Genomic DNA, 21101 nt, shown 5'->3' on the forward strand with positions numbered 1-21101 from the left:
GAAGGACTGTGAGGAATGGGTAAGCTGGGTCTCACCCCTGCTTCATCAGCCTGCTGCAGGGGCTTGAGTAACTGCCTTCTTCAAGTATAAAAGGCTAAGTTATCTCCTTCTACCATGCCAGGATCTGGAGATAGGAAACATGCCCTAGCAAGATGCCTGTCGTTATTTTCTCTACACCACATAGAAAAGAAATAAAACAAACTGGGAATAGAAACTACACGATCTTCCCGCTTTAGAGTCCCTGCCCCATGGACCAAGAGATCTTGTGCATCGAGCTGTAGAGCACCATTAAATGAAGGTATCCTCAAGTGGAAATCCCAGCTAATACAGCAGGAAATACCTAGTAGTTATGTGTAACTAACCTTTACGATTTGTTGCAAAAATATGAACATCACAGGTTTTGGATCTATGTTTGCCCTTGCACTGCATTTCAGGAAATAAGAAACCTTCCATCCCTAGTTATAAGGCAGCAAGACTTTGTTTTGACACCCAGCTGGGGGAGCAGATTCATCCAAATGCTTCACATCAGTCCTTGATTTGCACAGCTACATAGAAAGGGTGCACTTTCAGCCCGATTATAACCCCCTTCTGTCTCATAAGATATTTTTTGAGAAGTGGCACAGTTTCACAAGATAAACACTCCGATAGCATCGTATGCGTGAGAGTATGTGGATAATTCTTCTCTGGCTTCTCTATGAAGTTTCAAGGGGAATCGTGGCTCCAGGCCAAACAACTGCAAAAGCAAAGGTATTTTTCCCCTTAGCGTTTAGAAGTGGTCGGCCACTTCTCAAAAGACCACTTCGCTCCTCCTTCTCGCACCTTTATGGACTGGCTCCCAGCTCCTGGCGGGAAGGGGGGATGGGGCGGGGGTGGGTGAGTCTCACCCCTCACCCACGGCGTGCAGAAACCCCCTTCCTCGCTTCCCCCGCCAAGAAAGGACACTTCTTTCCCCTCGCCCGGCCACAGCCACTCCCGCAGCCGCGGGGGAGGGACGGCGGTCGGTCGGGGCGGGGCAGCGCCTCCAGCGGCGTCTGCTCCCGCGGATACCCCCGTTCCTCGGCCCCGCGGGCAGACAGTCGCGCCCCCCCGGTCCCCTCACACACTCCACACAAATACACGCTTCTGCTCCCCCGCAAACACACGCCACGGGGACACCCCCATCCCCTTCGCAACAGCCCCGCAACCCGCGGGCGCGCACTCGAGGGCACAGACGCGCGCACACGTGCGCACACGCGGGCACAGACACACGCACTCCCCGCCACCGCCCCCACGCGCATGCGCGGCGGCCGGCGCGGAGCTGTCCGAGTGCTGAATTTATAGCGCGGTGCGCTCCCGCCTGCCTCATTCCGGCACAGGCGCCGGGGTTCCCCGCGGCCCCCGCCCGCTCCAGCCCTCCCTTTCTCCCTCTCTCCCTCCTTCCATCCCCGGCAGCGCTGACGCCTCCCTGCCCAAAGAGGGGAAAAGCAGACCGACCCAGTAGCCCCACCACCGTTCATAAATACTAATATTCAAAGCAAAAGGGGAATAAAACATACTGGCAACAGACTGCTCTCTGCACTAATGAAGCTTCTCGTGTAGTTGAGTTTCCTCTTGTTTTCCTTTCCTTTTTTTTTCTTTTTCTCTAATTTCTTTTTTTTTTTTTTCTCATTACCAAAAGCGAGGCAGGGGAACGACCAAGTCTGACGCTTTGTCTCTTTTGTGCTGGCTGCTGGAGATGAGCTTAGGCTTGACCTGACCATGATTCCGAGGACTGGCACTTCTTTTTTACCCCCAGTTTGTAGAGATCCAGACCTTCTCTTCCTGATTGTCAAGAAAATTAAATTGTTGCTGAATTTGGGAATCTAGGCAGCACCAGCTTACTTTTTCCCTGCGTCTCTCTGGAATAATTTCTGGGATATTTTCCAAATCATCACAGAAAGCAGGAGGAATGAACCGGCAGCTAGTGAAAATTCTGACAACCTTGTTTGCATTTTTCTTAGAGACAAACCACTTCAGGTAGGTGATACGACTCTATGTTTTTGTCAAAAGCTTGTGGAAATCATAACTATAAAGATACAATGTCACATAACCTATTTTGTTTGTTATATTTGGGGATATTTGGTGTTCATTCTGTGTAGGCTATCCCTTTTACACTCAGAGACTCGTTGCTTGGTAACAAACACAAAAAATAATAATCTCAAGTTTGAGTGGTCGATTTTCCATTTCTCTGATTCAAAGACATGCTTTTTCACTGATCATCAATGTGGATAAAAATGTTTTCTTCAATTTTCCTTGAGCGATGCAAATTCTTTGCTCCCACCGGAGATTGTTTAGGAAGTTGCTTTGGTTCCCTCCTCATCAAGCTTTGGAAATTATTGAACCGGTTTTGTCAGGGATGTAGTTATTTGCAATTAGAAAACCAGTCCTCTGGTTTTGGGAAAGCCCTGGGTCAGACAAGTATTGTGCTCACTTAAAGCGCCAGTACATATGATTGTCGTTTCTAAATTTTTTTCTTTAACGTTTGATGAGCTTTTGCATCAACTATTGACTTTTTGCAGTACAAAGCAAACAGGTCAGTCTTATTAACCAAACACCATTTTAGCCAATATTCATTATTATATTGTATGCTGTTGTATATTTACATGTATACATTTAAAACATTTTTACATGAGTAATGAGATGTATATATATTTAGCGATAGAGTGAAATAGGGTTTGTATTTGAGTCTGGGATCACAACACAACTCATAACTAGTGATCTCTGAAGGAAAACACAAGTAATTTGTATGGGGACATCCCAAATAAGTGCACTGGATTAATTTTCCAGTTTTTATTACCCACAGTGAATGCTTTTAGTATTGAAGTGGGGAATATAGCCTACTATATGTTAATTTTTTTTTTCCCCATGTCATTAACAAAAGCAAAAAGACGCAATCGTCCTCTGTAAATGGAACCTGGAAAAATCACACTACAAGAATTTACTATCAGTTTGCCTTTTAACAGTTCTCGTGCTTTTGTAGGGGGGTAACAGTTTTAATATTTGCTTCTCATTTCTGATGCTTACATGTATATCTAATTTGTTTATACTTGCATATGGATGCACAAATGCCCCTACCCCCAACTACTCCTGAAACTAAGAGGTTCCCTTTGGGCAATTATTTAAACAGAGAGTAGTTAAGAAGAGTTACTTTTAAGGTAGCTCAAAGATCATGTTGAAACGTAGATACACTGAAATGGGTTATTTAAGAACTGGGATAGTGCTTTATGATTAAAACTGTCTCTACACACCAAATATGACCTTTTAATCCTAGTTTCTTTTTCCGTAGGGAACACCCATGGGGAGCTCCTAAATTCTCTTTTTTTGCAATAATTAATGTGCATGGAGTGTGCTCTGTGCACAATGTACCACATGCATGATATGGTACCAGAAGTTTGCTCTCAAATCCTGAAAACAACGTGTTCCAAGAGCTTGCGTATAAATACAAGCTGGTGATAATACTGATACATTTTATTGCTCAATGTTAATTGGTAAAAAAACCCTAAAATCAGATGTGAGTGACTCTGGAACCCTTTTTCTCATGTTAGGGAAGAATCAAGGCACTTACTAGCATGATTTAAGTCTTTGTTGGCTAACACTGGTGAAAAAACAATTTTTGTGCCTCTGTGTCCTTTACAACATTAATAAAACAAATATTTTTCAGCTTTGCTCAATGAGTGTTGCAAGCTATTGTTTGGAAATTTAAGACCTCCTTAAACCAGTGTTAACATGTAGTTTGAAGAGCATACATGTAATTAAAGCAATGACATGAAACAGGATATCAACGTCCCTCTAAGATTGTTCTACGCATTAAGATGAAGAGTGAATTGAGTTTTCTAAAGTCTTAAAGCCGTAATAAATTTCTTTTTAAAGCTGAAGGGTTTTTTCTGAATAGTAAATTGTCCATTCATACTACCTTAAGCTTATTTTTATTTCTATAATAAAGTTTTCAGATAGAAAGTAGATTATATATTTCTATTAAAATAATAACTGCTGTATTCATTCAATTGAGACATTTATTTAGTGCTATAATTTCTTCATGACTTGAATACAATACAAGCTGAATATTAGCTAATGGTGGCTAATAATTTATTTAGGACGAGTTTCTGTAAAGAACATGATTCAAGATCTGGAAAATCCCCCTCACAGACCCTGTCTCCTTCAGACTTTTTGGACAAATTGATGGGAAGAACATCGGGGTATGATGCTAGAATCAGACCAAATTTTAAAGGTAAGGTTTATTTAATTGATTATGTTTTGAACAAATTATAGGTTTGAGAGTTTTTCCTCTAGGTTCTGATTCTCTTTTCAATAACTTCAGTTTTTCAGTACGATAGGCTCATGGAGGTCAGTTAATCTATGGAGAGAATTAGGAGAGCAGTGTAGGTAATAACAGTCCAGAGCTTGAAAACCCTCTTTTCACATGGCAATAATATTTAGCTGTCAGAGGTTATTTCTGAAGACCTTAATAATTCCACGGTAAATATGGTTCCAGGTTCCACGCTAAAAGCAATTGTGCTGGCTTCTAAATTTTTAAGCCATAAAGACAATAACTTTAACACTTCTGTGCTGAGCTTCATTATGGCAGTGAAAAGGTCTACGCTTTTGTTCAACTTGAAGAAAATAAAATGTTCTTCTGCAAAATAGGGAGATAGGACTCAAGGTATAGAGGCAGCATATTTTATCCTGCAGATGCTGACTGAATGATAAGAACCAATTTCTCAGGATCACTATGAAATATAAAAACCATATTCTGTTTTTCACTTCCATGGCTCCTCCCTTTTCTTCTGACATTTGGATGGAGTTGTGGAGACTCACCAGCCCCATACGAGCACGAAGAAGGCTGTGGAGGCTTCTTTTGCAACTGTTACTATTCACAGCAAGCTTTCCTTGCTGTAGTCCTGTAAATCCCTATGGAAGTGAGCACAGAATGTCTTGTGGTTTTCAATGAAAGGAGCTAGGAGTGAAGTTTTCATTGCAGATATTTAGCCTTACTGGAGAGCCCTGTAATCCCACTAAAACTGGCTCTTCCATGCCAGTTTAAAGCTCAGAATGTGGTTTTACTTTGAAAAGTCATAAAACGCTTCCTTCCTTAACAAATCTGATGCCAGTCTATGCTTGCACTCATAACTATTGGCTTTGGTCTCTGAAAGGCATGTTTCCATGTATTTCTGTATTAAGCCTTTTCAGTAGTGCTGTGAAATTTGGTAAAGACTAGAAAAAGCAATCACTTCGTAGCCAGTGAATGAACTGTTAGCAGAGAAGCAGCTCACATGTCAGTGAGAAAAGCATTAATTAAATTTAGATCAAAGATCGCTTTCTACTCTCTGTACCACATGTGCAAATTACAAGATTTGAACAAAGTGCCTTTTCTGACTGCTTCCTATGACTGAGTGAATGGCATAGCACAGCTTTGAGATTCAAAGGTTTGAAAGCCAACATATTAAATAAACCCGAGTCAGGGAAATCTCAAGTTTTAATTTCAGAATAGTTTTCAAAGTGTTTATTGAGTTCCTGAACTGGAGTCTACATTTGCCTAATGTTGCATTAGGCTCTCACATTTATTTTGTGTATTTGCATGAGTATCAGTGACATTCTTGGAGAATGCAAATGAAAGCAGAAATTGCCTTAACTGAGCAAGGTAGCAATCATTAAAAAAATTATTCCTGCACTTTATATGGGAGGGACACCAAAAGAATAATTCTGCTTCATCTCTTGTAGCTCAAACAAAACCAGGGATAGTAGCAGTCCCCATCCATAAGGGAACTTAAAGACACATTTTTATTGCTCCGCAGTATGTATCTAAAACCATTTTGTGAAAAACACAGGAGGAGACAGATTCACACCTTTTCTCCCCTGATACTCAATTGAGTAGGGCAGGTATGGTGTGTGTGATGTAGTACGGTGCATGCTGAGCTGTTTGACAGACACCGCTCCCTTCCAAGTCCTGCGGTTTGTTTGTGTTCCCAAAGTGAAGCTGCTACCTCATGACACCTGTGAACCCTTAATGGCAAAGAATCATCTCTTTCTTGTTTTTGATTTTTTTTTGTTAAGTCACTTTCCAGAGCAGGATGGTACTTTGCAGTAGTTAGAAATGATAAACACGTCTTCAGTATTTGTTTCATAACTCCACTTCCCTGGAGATCTCAGTCTTCTGGTGAGGGCTCTGAAATGTTTTTTTGTTCCTTCCTACGTTCCTTTAAAAGGTATTTTGTATATCAGATTTCAGAACTAGTCACGCAGTTCTAAACTTCACATCATCACTGAAAACCTTGTCAACTGATAGGCATTTTTATTTGTCATTATGATGCACACCCATGTTCTAGTTGCCCAAGCTTGTTAGCTTTGTAAAGAAAGTTGAAAATACTTATTGTACTATATTGCATATTTTTACTTTTAAAGAATAAAAAGTACAGCTGCAAAGAAGTGGAAATTTATGTTACATTGAGTTAAGTATTATAAAGATATTTTTCGTACTGAGCTTTTAATTCTGACCACAATACAAATTGTTTCAGTTTTTAACATTCATTAATTTCTTTGAAATCTTTTTGGGCACATAGGCTATTGTACAATACTGATATTCTAAATCATATAAATAGATGTGTGTATGAAATGTAGAATATATATGTTAATATTTGTCTCTTGTGTTTCACCAAGATGTTGCGGATCAAGGTAATTGTGCCACTACTCTTGCATTTGTCTAGCTTTTTCTGCTTTAGACCAGTTTCATAGCTCCTACTACTACCAGTTTCATGTCTTCTACTCCACTGTAGGCATTTTAAAGTGTCAGAAAAGTCTGATTTCATGGAAAGGTAATTGAGTAGTCCCCATTTATCTTATAGCATTGATTATGCAGTAATTAAATAAACTTTTATGACTACTCCAAATTACTAGAAAACAGCAGCTATTTGATTAATTTGCGGAATAAAGGCTACGCGTTCTACAGAGAGAGGAAAATGCCACTTACTGGAACAAGGTGTTTTATCCTGATAAAGCATTTCATCATTAGTTACTGCTTTACTCTAATTTGCTCTTGTGAATTAGAAAATAGAGGAAGATAGTGGGAGAGCAACAGGTGAATATATAAATATTTAGACATCAACAACAGGGTTAATTTTATTTTTTGGTTTCTTTTTTGTTTTTTGGTTTTTTTTACAGCAGTACCGTATACTGCAGGTTCCTTTCTTTTCTGTTGTCTTTCTGTTTCACACAATCATTTGAAAGCAGAGGAGTAGACTTAATGGTTCTTCTTGACACAAGAAGCAGTTGAACACAAAATGACCAGACACTGAGAAGGACTGTTCATCTGATGAACAGCCAGAGGGAAGTGCTAGAGTGAATACTTTCAAAATTGTGTTCTTTAATCACTATCTGTCAGATACTTAATGCATACCTTTTCATCTTACACTTACCTGTCATTGAATTAAAGTAGACTAATAATTTGTGTAAGAATGTGGAGAAGAATACTTTTAAATGTAAATATGAAGACTGCAATCTAATAGTAACTGAGGTCTCTGAGAGTCTTTTTGTTGACAACAAACATACGCTCCTTGTCCTATGAATTGACTTGATGCTTTTTTCTTAAATTACAATATCAATTTAGCATGGTTTCTGTAAAACAATAAAAAGTGAAACCTGTATGATGTACTTTTAACCTGATTAATATTAGTGTTATATTTTTAATGGTAAAAGCCAACAACAACAAACCAGAGCAGTATATGTGTTGTCTCTGTTGCTCACTTTATTTTCTTCAGCAAAACCAGAAATAACAGGATAGGACACCTGTGCTATAAAACTAGCCAATAATCTGCTTTCTTTCTGATAGAAACCAGGGATGGTGAAGTGATAGATTAGTGTATGTTCTCCTCAGGCTCCCTCAAGAGCACTGTGTGCAATGCCATGATACAAAGGATCAACCACCGAATCATAGAATGGTTTGGGTTGGAAGGAACCTTAAAGATCATCCAGTTCCAAACCTTCTGCCATGGGCAGGAACACATTCCACTAGATCAGATTGCTCAAATTTAATCAACTTTATCACAACTACAAACTACAACTTAATCAAACATGAGATGTGGGGCTAATGGAAAGTCAGCTCCTATTTAACATTTCCTAGCAGGTGTTGACCTTCAGAAGTTACTACATTATTTTTTAATACCTCCTTCTTATAAATCCACTTCAAATATAAACATAAGCTAGAAAATTTTATCTATAGGCACTGTTATGTCCTTTAGGCAAAATACTTTAAGTAGTAATGTGGTTGTCATGCACTGGTGGAGAGAAGGGGAGTTTGTTACCAAGAGGTCCAGAATTGGGTTATCGTTTTGGTATGGAAAAGGTTTACAATGAAAATTATAGCAATTTTCTTTTGTGTTGAATTTCATTCTGTGTTTTAAGTACATTCCCATGGAGTCGTTTTTTGCTAAGGAATATCCTGATTTTTATGGAGTTACATGGAGGTGTGCAGCAACTGTGCACATTAATGTTACCTTCATCACTGGATGGTGCAATGCAGTATAAATTAACTTGCTTAAAAGATGCTGTTTCTGAACTGAGAGGTTAGAATGATGTAGTTTGAGGGTGTAGTGGCTGTAGTTGTAAAAGATTAGTCTGTGATTACAGTGGTGTAATGCCATTTTCATGCCAAGTCAGTGGGTTTATATCTGAATAATAAACACATGGACTAAGTAATTTACCAAAAATTAGCTTGACAACTGTTGCAGGAAATGGCTTATACACTTAATACTTTAACTTCTTGGCAGCAAGAGTCAGTTTTCCCCATATGTTTAAGCCCATTGCTTACTTATTTGGCCCCTGAGTTGACCAGTAATGAAATGCTTCAAAAAGCATGAATGGAAACCACTGAATGACATTCAAGGGTGAAATTAATGGCATCAGGTTTCATAAATAGAAGTTACTTCTACATATGTGCTATCTGTGTCTGCAAATGTTGATCTTACATCTATATGACACTTCACAATAAATACTTGTTGGGAAAAAAATTGTAAATACATATAGAAGTTGAAAAGCATTCCTGAGATAGACTGCAGGGCTGCAGCGACAGGTGCTCCAATGGTTAACAACCTTCCCAAAGCCAGAAGCTTCACTTGCTAACAATTACTGGCCATGAAATCAAGTGGGGTGAGTATACTCTACTGGGCTATTTTCCATACCATTTGAACCTTAAAGGTCCATGGTTGATGGTCACTCAAATCCCATTCAGGCACAACAGCATGTAGTAAGGACGTGCACACTATTGGTGCATTCCAGTTGTAAGTTATGGGCTGAAGGTTGATTGTAGGAGGAGGGGGGCTATATGGCCATTTTCTGGATGTGGCTAGGACCTTGAATTCCCTAAATATAGTTTGCTTGAGCTGTGCAAACATCCATTATTAAGAAGGTATGCTTCTGGTTTATTTGGTGCCTTGAAATATATCTACAACTTTATGCTGCTTTCAGATGAAGCTGCATCTGCACAGTTAGATGCTGCACAAGGATCCTTACCCACAGAATATTGAGTTTGTTTAGGTTTTATTTCATTTTTATTAAACTACAAAAATGTAGCTAAGGAAATTATATTCATCCCCTGCCCTAGGTATGCACGGTTTATGTGGAAAACTTTTCAGCGCAGTTATGTAAGGATCCTTGGAACTGTGTTTCTTTTAAATTTGCTGGTAAAGAGGGCTGTGGAACTTGTTCTTCTGTCCATCTTTCTTTAATTTAAGGTTCTTTCCCAGAACGTGAATAGGGTGGAAGAGTTGCATGGCCACTGAAGTTATGTATAAGCTTTGAAACAAATGGGGCCAGACAGCACACTCAAGTAACCCCCTCAATTATCTATGCAGCTTAGCTGTTTGAACATTCCCTGGATCTCTTTCTGGGCTTCCTACTGCCAGCTCCATCCAAAAGCAAGTCTGAAATACTGAGAGCATGGAGTAGTGTAAGCAAAAGGCAACCAGTGCCACATGGCATCCAAGCTGAAGATCTGTCCCTGGTCTTTCTTCTATATTTAAATGGTTAGACAGAGTGATCCATAATATATTGGTTTGTTTCCTTTATTCAGAACCAGTGATTTAATTAAGAAATATCAGTAGATTGGGCTGTTGTCATGGAATATTGATCTGCTGCTGCATAAACTGCTACCGGAATTTATGAAAAGCAAATGTCAAAGCAGAGCCAAAGATCTTCAATATGAAACCAGGAGACACTATTATTTTGTTTGTGTTCTAATTTAATTGCTTTTTTTTCATTACATCCAGTGTCATTTTTAGACTTAGATTTTCTATACAGTTGAAGCCAATGCCTTAGGGTCAGTCATTAAGTGTCTTGTTGTGTTTCAGCTGTCTTAGAACATGCAATTTATATATATATAAAAAATATAAAAACATGCACACTTAATTTACTATAAATATGCACATTTATAAACTGCAAATCTATTACATATGGTCATATAGTAACTGGGAATATGCAAGCATAAAGGAGAAATGTGCAGTTTTATTAGATAGGCTCATTATCTTTTTTTGTCCCCTCTGGAAATATGAATATAAACCTCTGATTAAGTCATCAGAAAATGTACGTTTGGTGGTTCAGCTTCCAAATATGCATTTCACAACCTTTAACAGAAATGAATGATTTTAACAGACTGCAGAGAAGAGGTCCCACAATGATGCAGTCAGGGTGGTATGGAGTCTAACACAGCTCTAAGATGAAGGTTATACAATGTCTAGTACAAATAGTGACCTGACAATGTCATAAACACCAAGCCCATGGATAAAATTCAACATTTACAGTAATACAGAGGCCGTGATGCACAATCTGACTGTTGCAGTTCATGAGAGAGGAGTGCCTTTCACCAGGGAGTTACTTGTAACGGATAAATTAGATCAGCCTAGCCGCTTATTTGAACAGTCCCAGCTACCAGAAGTCCTCAGGCATTGCAAGAGTGTGAAGGCATGTTGACTCCTCCTTATGCCTTGGCTGCATGTCAGCAGCTGGGAAGAGTGGAAGTATAAAGTGAGACAGTACAAGAAAAAAGTTTTTAAGACAGGACTTCGATGGAATAGAAGTCCACAAAAAAAACCCAAGCAAAATCCTCTGGACATTTCTCATCCACCTGCTATGTAAAGCTGGCAGTAAATTACTGTCTTGTTTTAAAGTTCCTCAGATTCTTTCAGATCTGCTCCTGATTATGCCTGGAATTGCCCCAGGCTGCCTCACTTTACAACCACTTTAATTCTTAGCCAAATCCAGGCTCTGTGGTGAGACACTGCTCCATCTCCATTTGCCTGTAGGGACCAGTTGTCTCAGAGCCTGCATTATATCCCATAGGAAAGGTGTTCCTTTCAGGGTGGATCTCTGCTCACTTGAAAAAAAATAATATAAACACAAAACGGGGTCTATATGTGGCATGCCTTCCTCTACAGTATATAGATTTTTGGTCCAGTTTCCCCTCACGTTAAAGGGTTCAGTATCTGCTCCAAAGGACTATAAATAATTCTGAGTGGCCTATTTTGCAGCAAAGAATTCAAACATCACTAAGCTAGGGAGAAAATATAAGGGGAACATGACTTTTCAACCTTGTGACGTAGCTGCTTGTCTGAAGGGAAGAGTCCTTACTCTTGACCGTTTGCATGCGATGCACAGAAGTGACTTTTGTAGCCATTACCCCTTAGGGGCAGCTGATTCAACTGTTACAGAAAAAGTTGTAAGGACAGGGATTGGGAGCCAGCACTTTTCTCACGCTTATAAATGCCCTGACCCCTATGATACAGATGTGTGTTGAGTGCACTTTCTCTCTGTTTCCAAATGTTGTATCCTAAGTGCTTTGCTGCACAAATTGCTGGGTTCAGTAGGCTATCCAGACCTATTAAATATTTTTCAAAGTGACCATAGCTGCACTTCAGGATGAAACTCAACCTTTCTGAATAGGAGACAGTGACAGATTTCCCACCCCAGTTCCCAAGAAATCCACAACCTTGTAGTCTAGGAGGTGCAAGTTTGCGTCTATTCAATCTGAGGCAGGCATAGAAGATCTTGAAAAGGACTCTTTCTACATGAAACATGTTTGGGTAGTGGTATGATGCTTTTCTCCAAAAATCTAATAACCTGTGTGTTTCTATGTCCAGAGCCCAGGACTGCGTGGAAGCAACTGGGCTGTTACTGTGACTAGCTGAATTGTGGGCATGTTCCCTTAAAGAATAGTAACTGATGTTTAATTGATACACATGGCATGAACAAACTCATTCTTCCTTCTTCCTGGGGACACGTCTATATGTTATCCCCCTATCTTTTGTGCTTGTGGAAATAAAAATGAGCAGAGGCTAAATGCTTTCCTTAAACCAACGTAGTTAGTCAGGCAAAAACCTAGGATTAAAATTTACCAGATCAATATTCATTATGTTAGGCTGCCTTTAATGACTACATTCCCAATGTGTGCAGTCTTTATGTCTTCATCTTAGGCTATAAAACTGTCTTATCAGGACCACTCTTTATTATGCTGTTTACTATAGCCGTCTAATAAAGAGTTAGTCCTAAATAATGAGTAAAGTAACAGTGACACTTTGGCAGGAATGCTGCTATAAACTCACACTGCAATCTAAAGCAGCTGTTGGAGAGACACATGCAGATTACATGTGTGTGGCCAAACCAGAAGCATATGTAAAATGTTTTTTTTACTAGATGTGAAAGTAGCCTATTACCTGTGCATCAACATATGCACACACTCTCCCCTATGCCAAACCAAAATGCAGATGTGGCCACTCTACATAAGGGTTTCAGGCTGCAATTTTCCTTTGCAGACAGTGATACACCATCAGATGGAGCAGTCTGAGATATTAAAAGCTTTGGTTAGTTTGGTTATAGGAGACATCCAAAAAATAAGCATTTAAGGGGAATTTTGCAGCTCTTTGTCTCTATGTTCCTAAGAATAATTTTGCAGCAATTTGGTGCCATACGCCCAAGAATTCTGGTTTTGTCACACTTCTAAGGTGTATTTTATATGGGATAAAGCATACACAATCTATTAAAACCAGATTTTAACTCTTTTTTTTTTTTTAATAAAAACTTTGATCAAAGTTATAAACAATTAAGGACAGATTCAATTCAGGCCAATAATCTCCTTAGTGTGGATATAGTCTCATTTGGATGACTTTGTTGAAGACTTATACTCTGCATGACTGTTAGTGGAAGAAACCAGAAAAAGACCATATGCCCTTACCCTGCAAAACACTTTATGTCAAAAGAGCTCTGAGCCTATGTGAAAGACGTGTGATGCTCCTCACAACAATGCAGTAAGCATCCTGCACCAAAGAGCTGATAATTTCCTTACAACAGCTGATTTGATATCAATAAAAAAGTAAGCCAGTCAGTTTATAAGATGCTTATTATCTAGGCTAGTGAAGAGTTCTCGTTCTCTTCCCCATTCTTCTGACCGTTTTATATTTAAGAAGAACTGATGACTGAAAAAAAAATGTTGATGAAAGACACCCAAGAAGTGACTTAAAGATGTCTTGGAGTTAAAAGACAAATTCTTTTTGGGATTCAGGATGTGAGAGATCACGTAGGAGATTCCCAGAGGGAAAGGGGATGTGCGAATTGGAGGAGATAGGAGACTGACCTAAACACGCAGAAGAAGCTCATGAACAGACAGTCAGGAGGAGGAATTAATTTCAAAGTAATATTCTGTACAACTTGTATGGAAATGGGTTGGACTGGAGGGAAGTGAAAAAACAAGGGAAGTTCCCAATAACTGAAAAGCTTGAAAATAGAAGGAAAATTTTATTTTACTAGTGCTAGATGTTGAGAGTATATGGGTCCGTGTGTCTCTGACCTGTTGCATACTGCTGTCTGTAGCATCCCCATACCATTTCTGTTGTCATTTGTCCCTATTCCTGAACCATCCCATTTCTCTAAACCCCATTGTTCATATGTGTACCATGTATCATTTGGTGTATAGTTCCCTAGTAGTCATGAATCAATGTCTGCTCAGTAATGTTAGTCACCCAAACTGCTCTTTTTCTTCAAGTCCTGCATATGGCTTCTGACTGTGAAGCAAGGACCATTATGGAGACTTTAAAAGAAAAGCTGGAAGAACAGTGAAATCAAATGAATAGCTGAGCTCAGAGGAACAAAAAAAAAAAAAAGAGAATCAAAATTGATTTTGAGACCTCGCTATGGCCACAGGGAAAGGTATTGACCAAGCCCTGTTTTTGAGACTGTCTATTGACTCTCGTATCTGAGCTTCCATTGATTTATGCAGCATAAGATCAGAATCATGGAGAAGGAACAAAATAAGAAATATTTAGAGAGAAAGGAAAAAAGTGCCATTTTTTAAAATAAATGTTTTGAAGCCAATATGCTGAGCAGAATGAAGCTGTTCATTCTGGCTGAAAATAGAAGCCTAGATTGATTGACCACATTTAAACATTATTATTAATACATTTTTTTCCTTAAGTGGATCTCCCCTCCTGCCTTCTCTTCTCAATCAACATTTTTGGCCTTGTAATTCCATGTAGTCCTTTAGATGATCTGGATGGCTACACTGACTTCATGAAACATTATTAAAAATAAGAATAACCAGGAAAAGTTTGATTGATCCTATGCTAGAGTATAGATATTATGACTAGAGATGTAATACCACTTTTAACCACACTGAGGAATGTCCGAGACCTCTGTACACATTGCGTTGTTCACTTGCCAGACAGCAGCAAAAAGCTCTGTCTTCATGAGTGCAAAGCAATTGAGCAGTTTCTCAGAATCAGGTGCAAGGAATATCTCTGCTACCCACTCCCAGTGAAGCTGAGAGCCTCTGCCTTTCCATTTGCTCACTTCAGTGAACACTGTTTTACAATAAGTAGAGAAGCAGGTGCTTGGATCTTTTCATGTCATAAGAAAAGCAAACAATTCAATTTACCCAACTACTTCCCATTGCTCTGTTGCATTGGAGGAAGGAAGACTTCAGAAAGAGTTGCCTTGCAGTGAGCTGCTTCTCATGACTTGGAATGGAACTATTTGGAAGAATAGTAGAGAGATCAGACAAAAAAAAAATAATTTGATGGGCATATGAAGAATTAAAATATTTATTTTAATATTTTCAAAGCTGACATATACACTATGTAACTTTGCACTATAGGCTTCAAGTTCCAGTGGGAAATTTCCAGAGATGGGATATCTGATACACTGTTCTGTAGATTTATTTCCACAGACTCTTTTGCCCATGGAAGGCTTTAGCTGTGGGACTGCCTGCACTCAGTCACAAGTACGACTGAGGCTTGTGCGGAAATATCCGAGCTAGCTTTCAAGTAATTTGCTCAGAGGTGCTCTGTGCCACACCAAGATGGTACAGAGCTCAGCTCAAGCTATAATGCCTGAGATTAATGGCCTCCAGTGAATTCCAGCCTGCCATAACTACATCAGTAGCAGCCCTCAAACTACCTATGTGAAAGCCAGCTCCAGCACATTTATACAATTCATTGTGACTGCTGTGGCTATATATTCTTTGTAGACTAGCTCAGGTTAGCTGGGTAAATCAGGAGTGTGTCAACTGTTTTAAGGGCTTTTCAATTTCTTAGGTCCTGGTTTGTGGAGTGAAATAGAATAGTGCCTGAAAATTGTTCTTGTGCAGTGTCTGTTAGATAACCTATGTGGAAATATCTCACTGCACCCCAGAGCAGACAGTAATATATGTTTCTGTTATCAGTCTTGGCAGAAAAAGGCAGGGAAGAATGAACACGTTGTGTGGACTATCCTGTAATGCCAAATGCAGAACTGAAGAGGTTTAATAGCGTGAGACTTACCTTCCTCTTCCAGCACTGGAACTGTGGACAGAAGCATTCACTGAATGTGAAGCGTGTCAATCCAACAATTTTCACAAGCATTTTAAGGCATAAATAATACATCTTAGGAGGAATTCTCCTTCCATGAAATGTTGTTAGGATTTTACCAGCATGACTTGTGTTACATTCAGCGATAGTCTCACAGCTGAGAAATCATATACCACTTCAGAAAATGATTAGTCACTGTTTGACCTCAGACTATGCCAATGTATATGTGTGAGTATATATATATATATATTATATATGGCTCTAGCTGTACTTACTCCAGAGATATGTTTTCTTTCTGTGACTTGTTCTGTAATCACCTGCATCTGACAATCACTGGAGTATTTGTCTTGTGACTCCTCAGTGGTGTTTTGCTGATGAAGAGCTTTCAGTTTTGCAAAGTAGCAAGCCCTTTTTATATCCAGGTCATGTCATAAGGCTGGATTTTTGCTCAGATGTTTTCTCAGGTTAAACAGGTGAAGAGAAAAAGTTTAAATCTTGATGTAAGAGAAGAGTTCTTTTGATGCCAGTTTATTTATATTAGTGTGTGTGTCTGCGTGTGCTTTCTGGAAATAGGCAGCTGCAACTAGGGAAAAATTGTAATGCTTTCCTGCTGATTCCATTCAGTGCTGCCTCCGCCTCTCATCTGCTTTTGGTGGGGCATATTGCGTCTCCTCCATTCTGTAAACACCATTGCCGTAACTGGCATTGCTTACAAGTTTTCCTCAGATACTTGGTAGTATTTGCTCTTAGCCTTAGTTGGTTGATCATAAATGTATTCCGATATCACAGAATATGAGTTTGAGTCTCAAAGGCAGTAGCAAGCACCCAAAACTGTTGCCACATCCCAACCAGGAATCATAGAATCATAGAATGGTTTGGGTAGGAAGGGACTTTAAAGATCATTCAGTTCCAACACCCCTGCCATGGGCAGGGATACATCCCACTAGATCAAGCTGCCCAAGGCCCCATCCCAGCTGGCCTTGAACACCTCCAGGGACGGGGCATCCACAACTCCCTGGGCAACTTGTGCCACTGCTTCACCACTCTCATAGTGAAGAAAATCTTCCTCATGTCTAGTCTAAATCTGTCCCTCTCAAGTTTATACTCATTCCCCCTCGTCCTATCACTACAGGCCTTTGTAAACAGTCCCTTCCCAACTTTCTTGTACTCGTCCTTCCGGTACTGGAAGTTTGCTATACGATCTCCTCTGAATCTTCTCTTTTCCAGGCTGAACAAGCACACACTCTCAGCCTGTCCTCGTATGGAAGGTTCTCCAGCCCTCTATCATCTTTGTAGCCCTCCTCTGGACCCGTTCCAATGGTTCCATATCCTTCTTATGTTGAGGATTCCAGAACTGGGCACGATGCTCCAGGTGGGGTCTCACAAGAGAAGAATAGCAGGGCAGAATCACCTCCCTCGCCCTGCTGGCCACACTTCTTTTGATGCAGCCCAGGATACAGTTGGCCTTCTGGGCTGTGAGCACACATTGCCGGCTCATGTTGAGCTTCTCAACATAGAAGAAATGGCATTCTCAACAAGTTAAATTGTTATATATGTACAGCTGAACTTTCAGAGGATATTGGTTTTAGGTTGATGAAGCAGAACAATAATTTTGGTTTTATTTGACTTTTTCCAGCAATTGGGTCAGTGCAAAGAACGATACAACTACTGTATTTCAGTGGTTCCTGAGATCTTTGACTGTATGGGGTTTTTTTTTGGTGTTTGGAGGTTTTTTTAATTTATTTGTTTAGTAGGTAGTCTTATCATCAATGCATAATAGAACCTAATAATTTCTGTGTGACATTGGAATGTGGTGAATAATTCTAAAGAAGGAATTATCTGCTTACTGGGCATGATAATCTTACAGAGCCAGGGTGATGCACTCCGTGGAAATCTCATAGAAAGACAAACTCATAAATGAAAGGCATCACTCATCAATAAAAAACGTCATCTTGATTTGTAAGCCTTAGGATAACTGTGTTGTTCTGGAGTCATTAATTTTACCACCTGTGACTCACTTGCTGTTAACACTCCAATCAGATAATGATGTTTAAATGCAGGGAAACATTGGTTTTGCCCAAAGGCAGAATGATAGGGAAAGAGAGGGAAAGGCTTTCCTAAGTACTTGCAGTAAAGACTACCTGTGGTCTACCTTCTGATTTCTTAGAAGAACCTTAAGGAAACTTGTTTAATCATGTGAATTTTCTCATCAGGGGTTGGACTACATGTTATACAGATCCTTAGAAACAAGTGTGAAAGCTGCACTGCTTCTGGAGAAGCTACAGGATCCCTGTGGTTCAGAGGAGCTTTTCTAGTGCGATAAGGCTGCCTTTCTCTCCCTGTCCAGTATCCATGGGCCCTGGCCACGGAACCGTCTAAGTTGCCTTTAATAGTACTTCTCCAGTCTTTACATTGTCTGCTTCACTCTAAGCAGGGAGGAAGCCAGGAGGATAAACAACTTGCTCCTGCCTAATGACCATTGCCATCTGAGATGTCCTAACAGTAGTTTAGCCTTGCTGTCTGACTTAAAAGGATGGGCCTGCAGAGCCATGAAGAAATGCATTGGCAAGCTCTGGAAGTGTTAATTCAGGTACCTGCAGTACTACAGCTGCAGAAGCAGAGCCCTCTATGGAGTTTATCTCTGGTTTAGGTCTATGAGGACTGTGCTGAATGTTATAGGCTTTTGGGTTTAGTTGAGGAGAAATGGCTGGTAAAACCCCATCTGCCTCCACAACTGACAATTAACAAAAAATCTCCATCAAGCTCTGCTACTCTCCTCTGCTGTCCTGGTCTCTGTTTTGCCAGTGCCTAGGTCAACATGTGGATCTTTCTCTTGCCTTCATCTGCATTTTCATCCCCTCCCTTGTTCAGGTTCAGACATAAAATCCCCACTCCATAGACGAGAGGACTCCCAATCCCTGGTGGGATCACCGCCTCCTCACTTTGCCTCTTAGTCCTGTTCCTGGAACCCTGCTCTTTCCCTACACTTAGGTGGGATTGATTTTATACTTTTCAAACAGTCCTGGTGCTTATCTCACCCTCTATGGTAAAGGGAAAAGGGCAGTTCAGTTCGCCTTTCTGGTCTACTTATGCAGCGAAAGTAAACCATCTGAGGTGGTGGGAAAAGACCCCTTCCATTGATGCATATGTCAAAGGCAGAAGGTGGACGAAAAAATATTATGTATAGGAAAAGACGCAAGATTCTTCACAGATCTGAAAATATCTTGCCAATTTTTTCACTGTTGTTCCATGAGGTGGTTCTGCCTCACTATCTCTGTTTTTTGCTTTCACATCTCTCTGCTTTGCCTACAGTTTTCTGTGTGTTTACTGTATTTTAGTTTGACTTACAAAATCAGTTAATAAATACACGTATCAAAGAAATCTGACAAGTGCACAAGTTTAATTTTAAATCTCTTGCATGATTATGATATTCCCACTAAGGACATTTTCACTATATGGCTGAAATTAATGTGATAAAAAAAAAGGGCTGCCAGGTACAGCCTGGAAACTGTACACCAAGAAAGGCAGAGTTGGAATGTATGTGAGAATACAGATATGGTTAGGTACCATTAGGATGATCTCCAGGGCAAGAATATATGTAGGTCTTCTCAAGAACCTACGACATGAAGGAAGCTTTGGAGCTGTGTGTTATCAATACTGGAGAATACTGAGCAAAAGCTGCAGTTGGCAGCTGGATGGGACTCAGTGTACATCTTTCAGCACTTGCACTCAACGTGGGGACTCCAAACGCATTGGGTTGGATTTACCCCCTTTGGCAGCTTACAAGGAAACAATTCACTCTCTAGGCAGGTGGTAGCAAGGCCACAGTCACCTTTGATACAGGAGCTATAAGGCAGTGCGCCACGGCATGAATTCAGGGGAACTTTCGGCATCTTCAGGGTTTCTTGTGGGTAAGGTGAACAGATGAGTGTGGAGGGCTTTCTGTATGTACTAAGTGCCCCAATGTCACTGGAGGCATATGAAACATAATACAGCTGGGGCTTTTCAAAAAGGAGAGTCCCATCAGCTAGCAGCAGCACTGCCCCACCATCCCTGCCCCAGGAAGCGGGGGGAAGAGAGATAAAGGGAACAGAAGCAATATATTAGCTGTTTGTCAGAATACCAGACATCTACTTTCTGGTCGATTTGAGCTTTAGCTACCTGGCTTTGTTTGTTTGTTCATTTTCCCCAAGTCCCTTAAAGTAAAAGACATTTTTCTTATAGCTCAAAAATGGCTTTGTTTATCTTGAATGTACCTGAAAGGCACCTGGACTGCTGCTCTGTTGCATTGGAGGTGACAGAAAAAAAACTAGGGGAAGGGAAAGGAGTTCCTTATAAAGTATACTTTGCTTATTATTTTAGATATAATGTTAACTCTTTTTAGATTTTAGGTTGTAAAATCAAATTAAATGCCTGCATTGCCTTTGAAGAGTTTTAGATTGTGTTCTCAAACCTTGGCCATACTTCAAAGAATTTTACTGCTTTCATTTTAAGTGAACTACTAGATTAAAAAAATCTTAGAGGATGGAAAGTATGAAAAGTTTCATTGGAAAAAAGTGATGTTGTGTGCCCTCTTTAAAATGCACTTCTTCCTTAAGATGTACATCACCTATATAATGCCTCTCCACTGCAATAATATCAACAGTAAAAAAATTAATAAATAAAAACAAAAATAAAAACACTGCAAACTTCAGTGCTCAGTTAGTTTTCTTGTCTACTTCATTTGGCTCATATTTCCTATGCACATTTAGAGACCTCATTGCTAGCAGATTGCTTGAAGAGAAAGTTTGACTTGATAGTTTAGATCTGTAAGTTATATGATCAAATGCTAGTTTTTAAGATTTTCTGATAAGCATATTCTGTTTTCATTTGGTTTCAAATCTTGCATTGCACTTTTGATGTTTATAAACAAATACAGATGAGCAGAAAAAACATAATCTGACATTTCACCAATAAACCTTTTTCCAGAAGACTCTGAGATTGAAATGAACGTGACTGGTTTTGCTGGCAGTATTTAAGTTTACTGAGTTCTTTTGCTGTTCCACATCTGCTAGCAGTAGGCAAATAAAAGACATTATACAGTTGAATGGAGAGATGGAGGGAGATAGTTGCTTTGTTGCAAGATACAGTGCTCTCGCATGCACCTACTTGGTGTACCTCTGAACTGCAGTCTGTGGTGCAGTAGTCTCCTAAAATAAGTAAGCGTGTTCTACTAATATAGGTAAGCATGTTTGCTAGGTTGTGCTGGTACTCAGGAATTTAAAG

General features: G+C 39.8%; 1 protein-coding gene across 9 annotated transcripts in view; it reads left to right on the forward strand.

The window, feature by feature from the left end:
• Positions 1 to 1337: 1337 nt before the first annotated feature.
• Positions 1338 to 21101, forward strand: part of GLRA2 (glycine receptor alpha 2) — a 131485-nt gene continuing 111721 nt past the window's right edge. For 4 of the 9 annotated variants that reach the window (XM_054056571.1, XM_009555964.2, XM_054056572.1 and 1 more), the window contains exons 1-2: positions 1340 to 1995; positions 4113 to 4246. In XM_054056571.1, coding sequence (XP_053912546.1) covers positions 1928 to 1995; positions 4113 to 4246 — 202 coding nt within the window. In that variant the 5' untranslated portion in view covers positions 1340 to 1927. Of the gene's footprint in view, positions 1996 to 4112; positions 4247 to 21101 lie in introns of those variants that run through there. The other 5 variants (XM_054056569.1, XM_054056570.1, XM_054056574.1 and 2 more) reach the window with 3 other exon arrangements.

Source organism: Cuculus canorus, chromosome 1 (assembly GCF_017976375.1).
Source record: "Cuculus canorus isolate bCucCan1 chromosome 1, bCucCan1.pri, whole genome shotgun sequence".
In the NCBI taxonomy this organism is placed as follows: domain Eukaryota; kingdom Metazoa; phylum Chordata; class Aves; order Cuculiformes; family Cuculidae; genus Cuculus; species Cuculus canorus.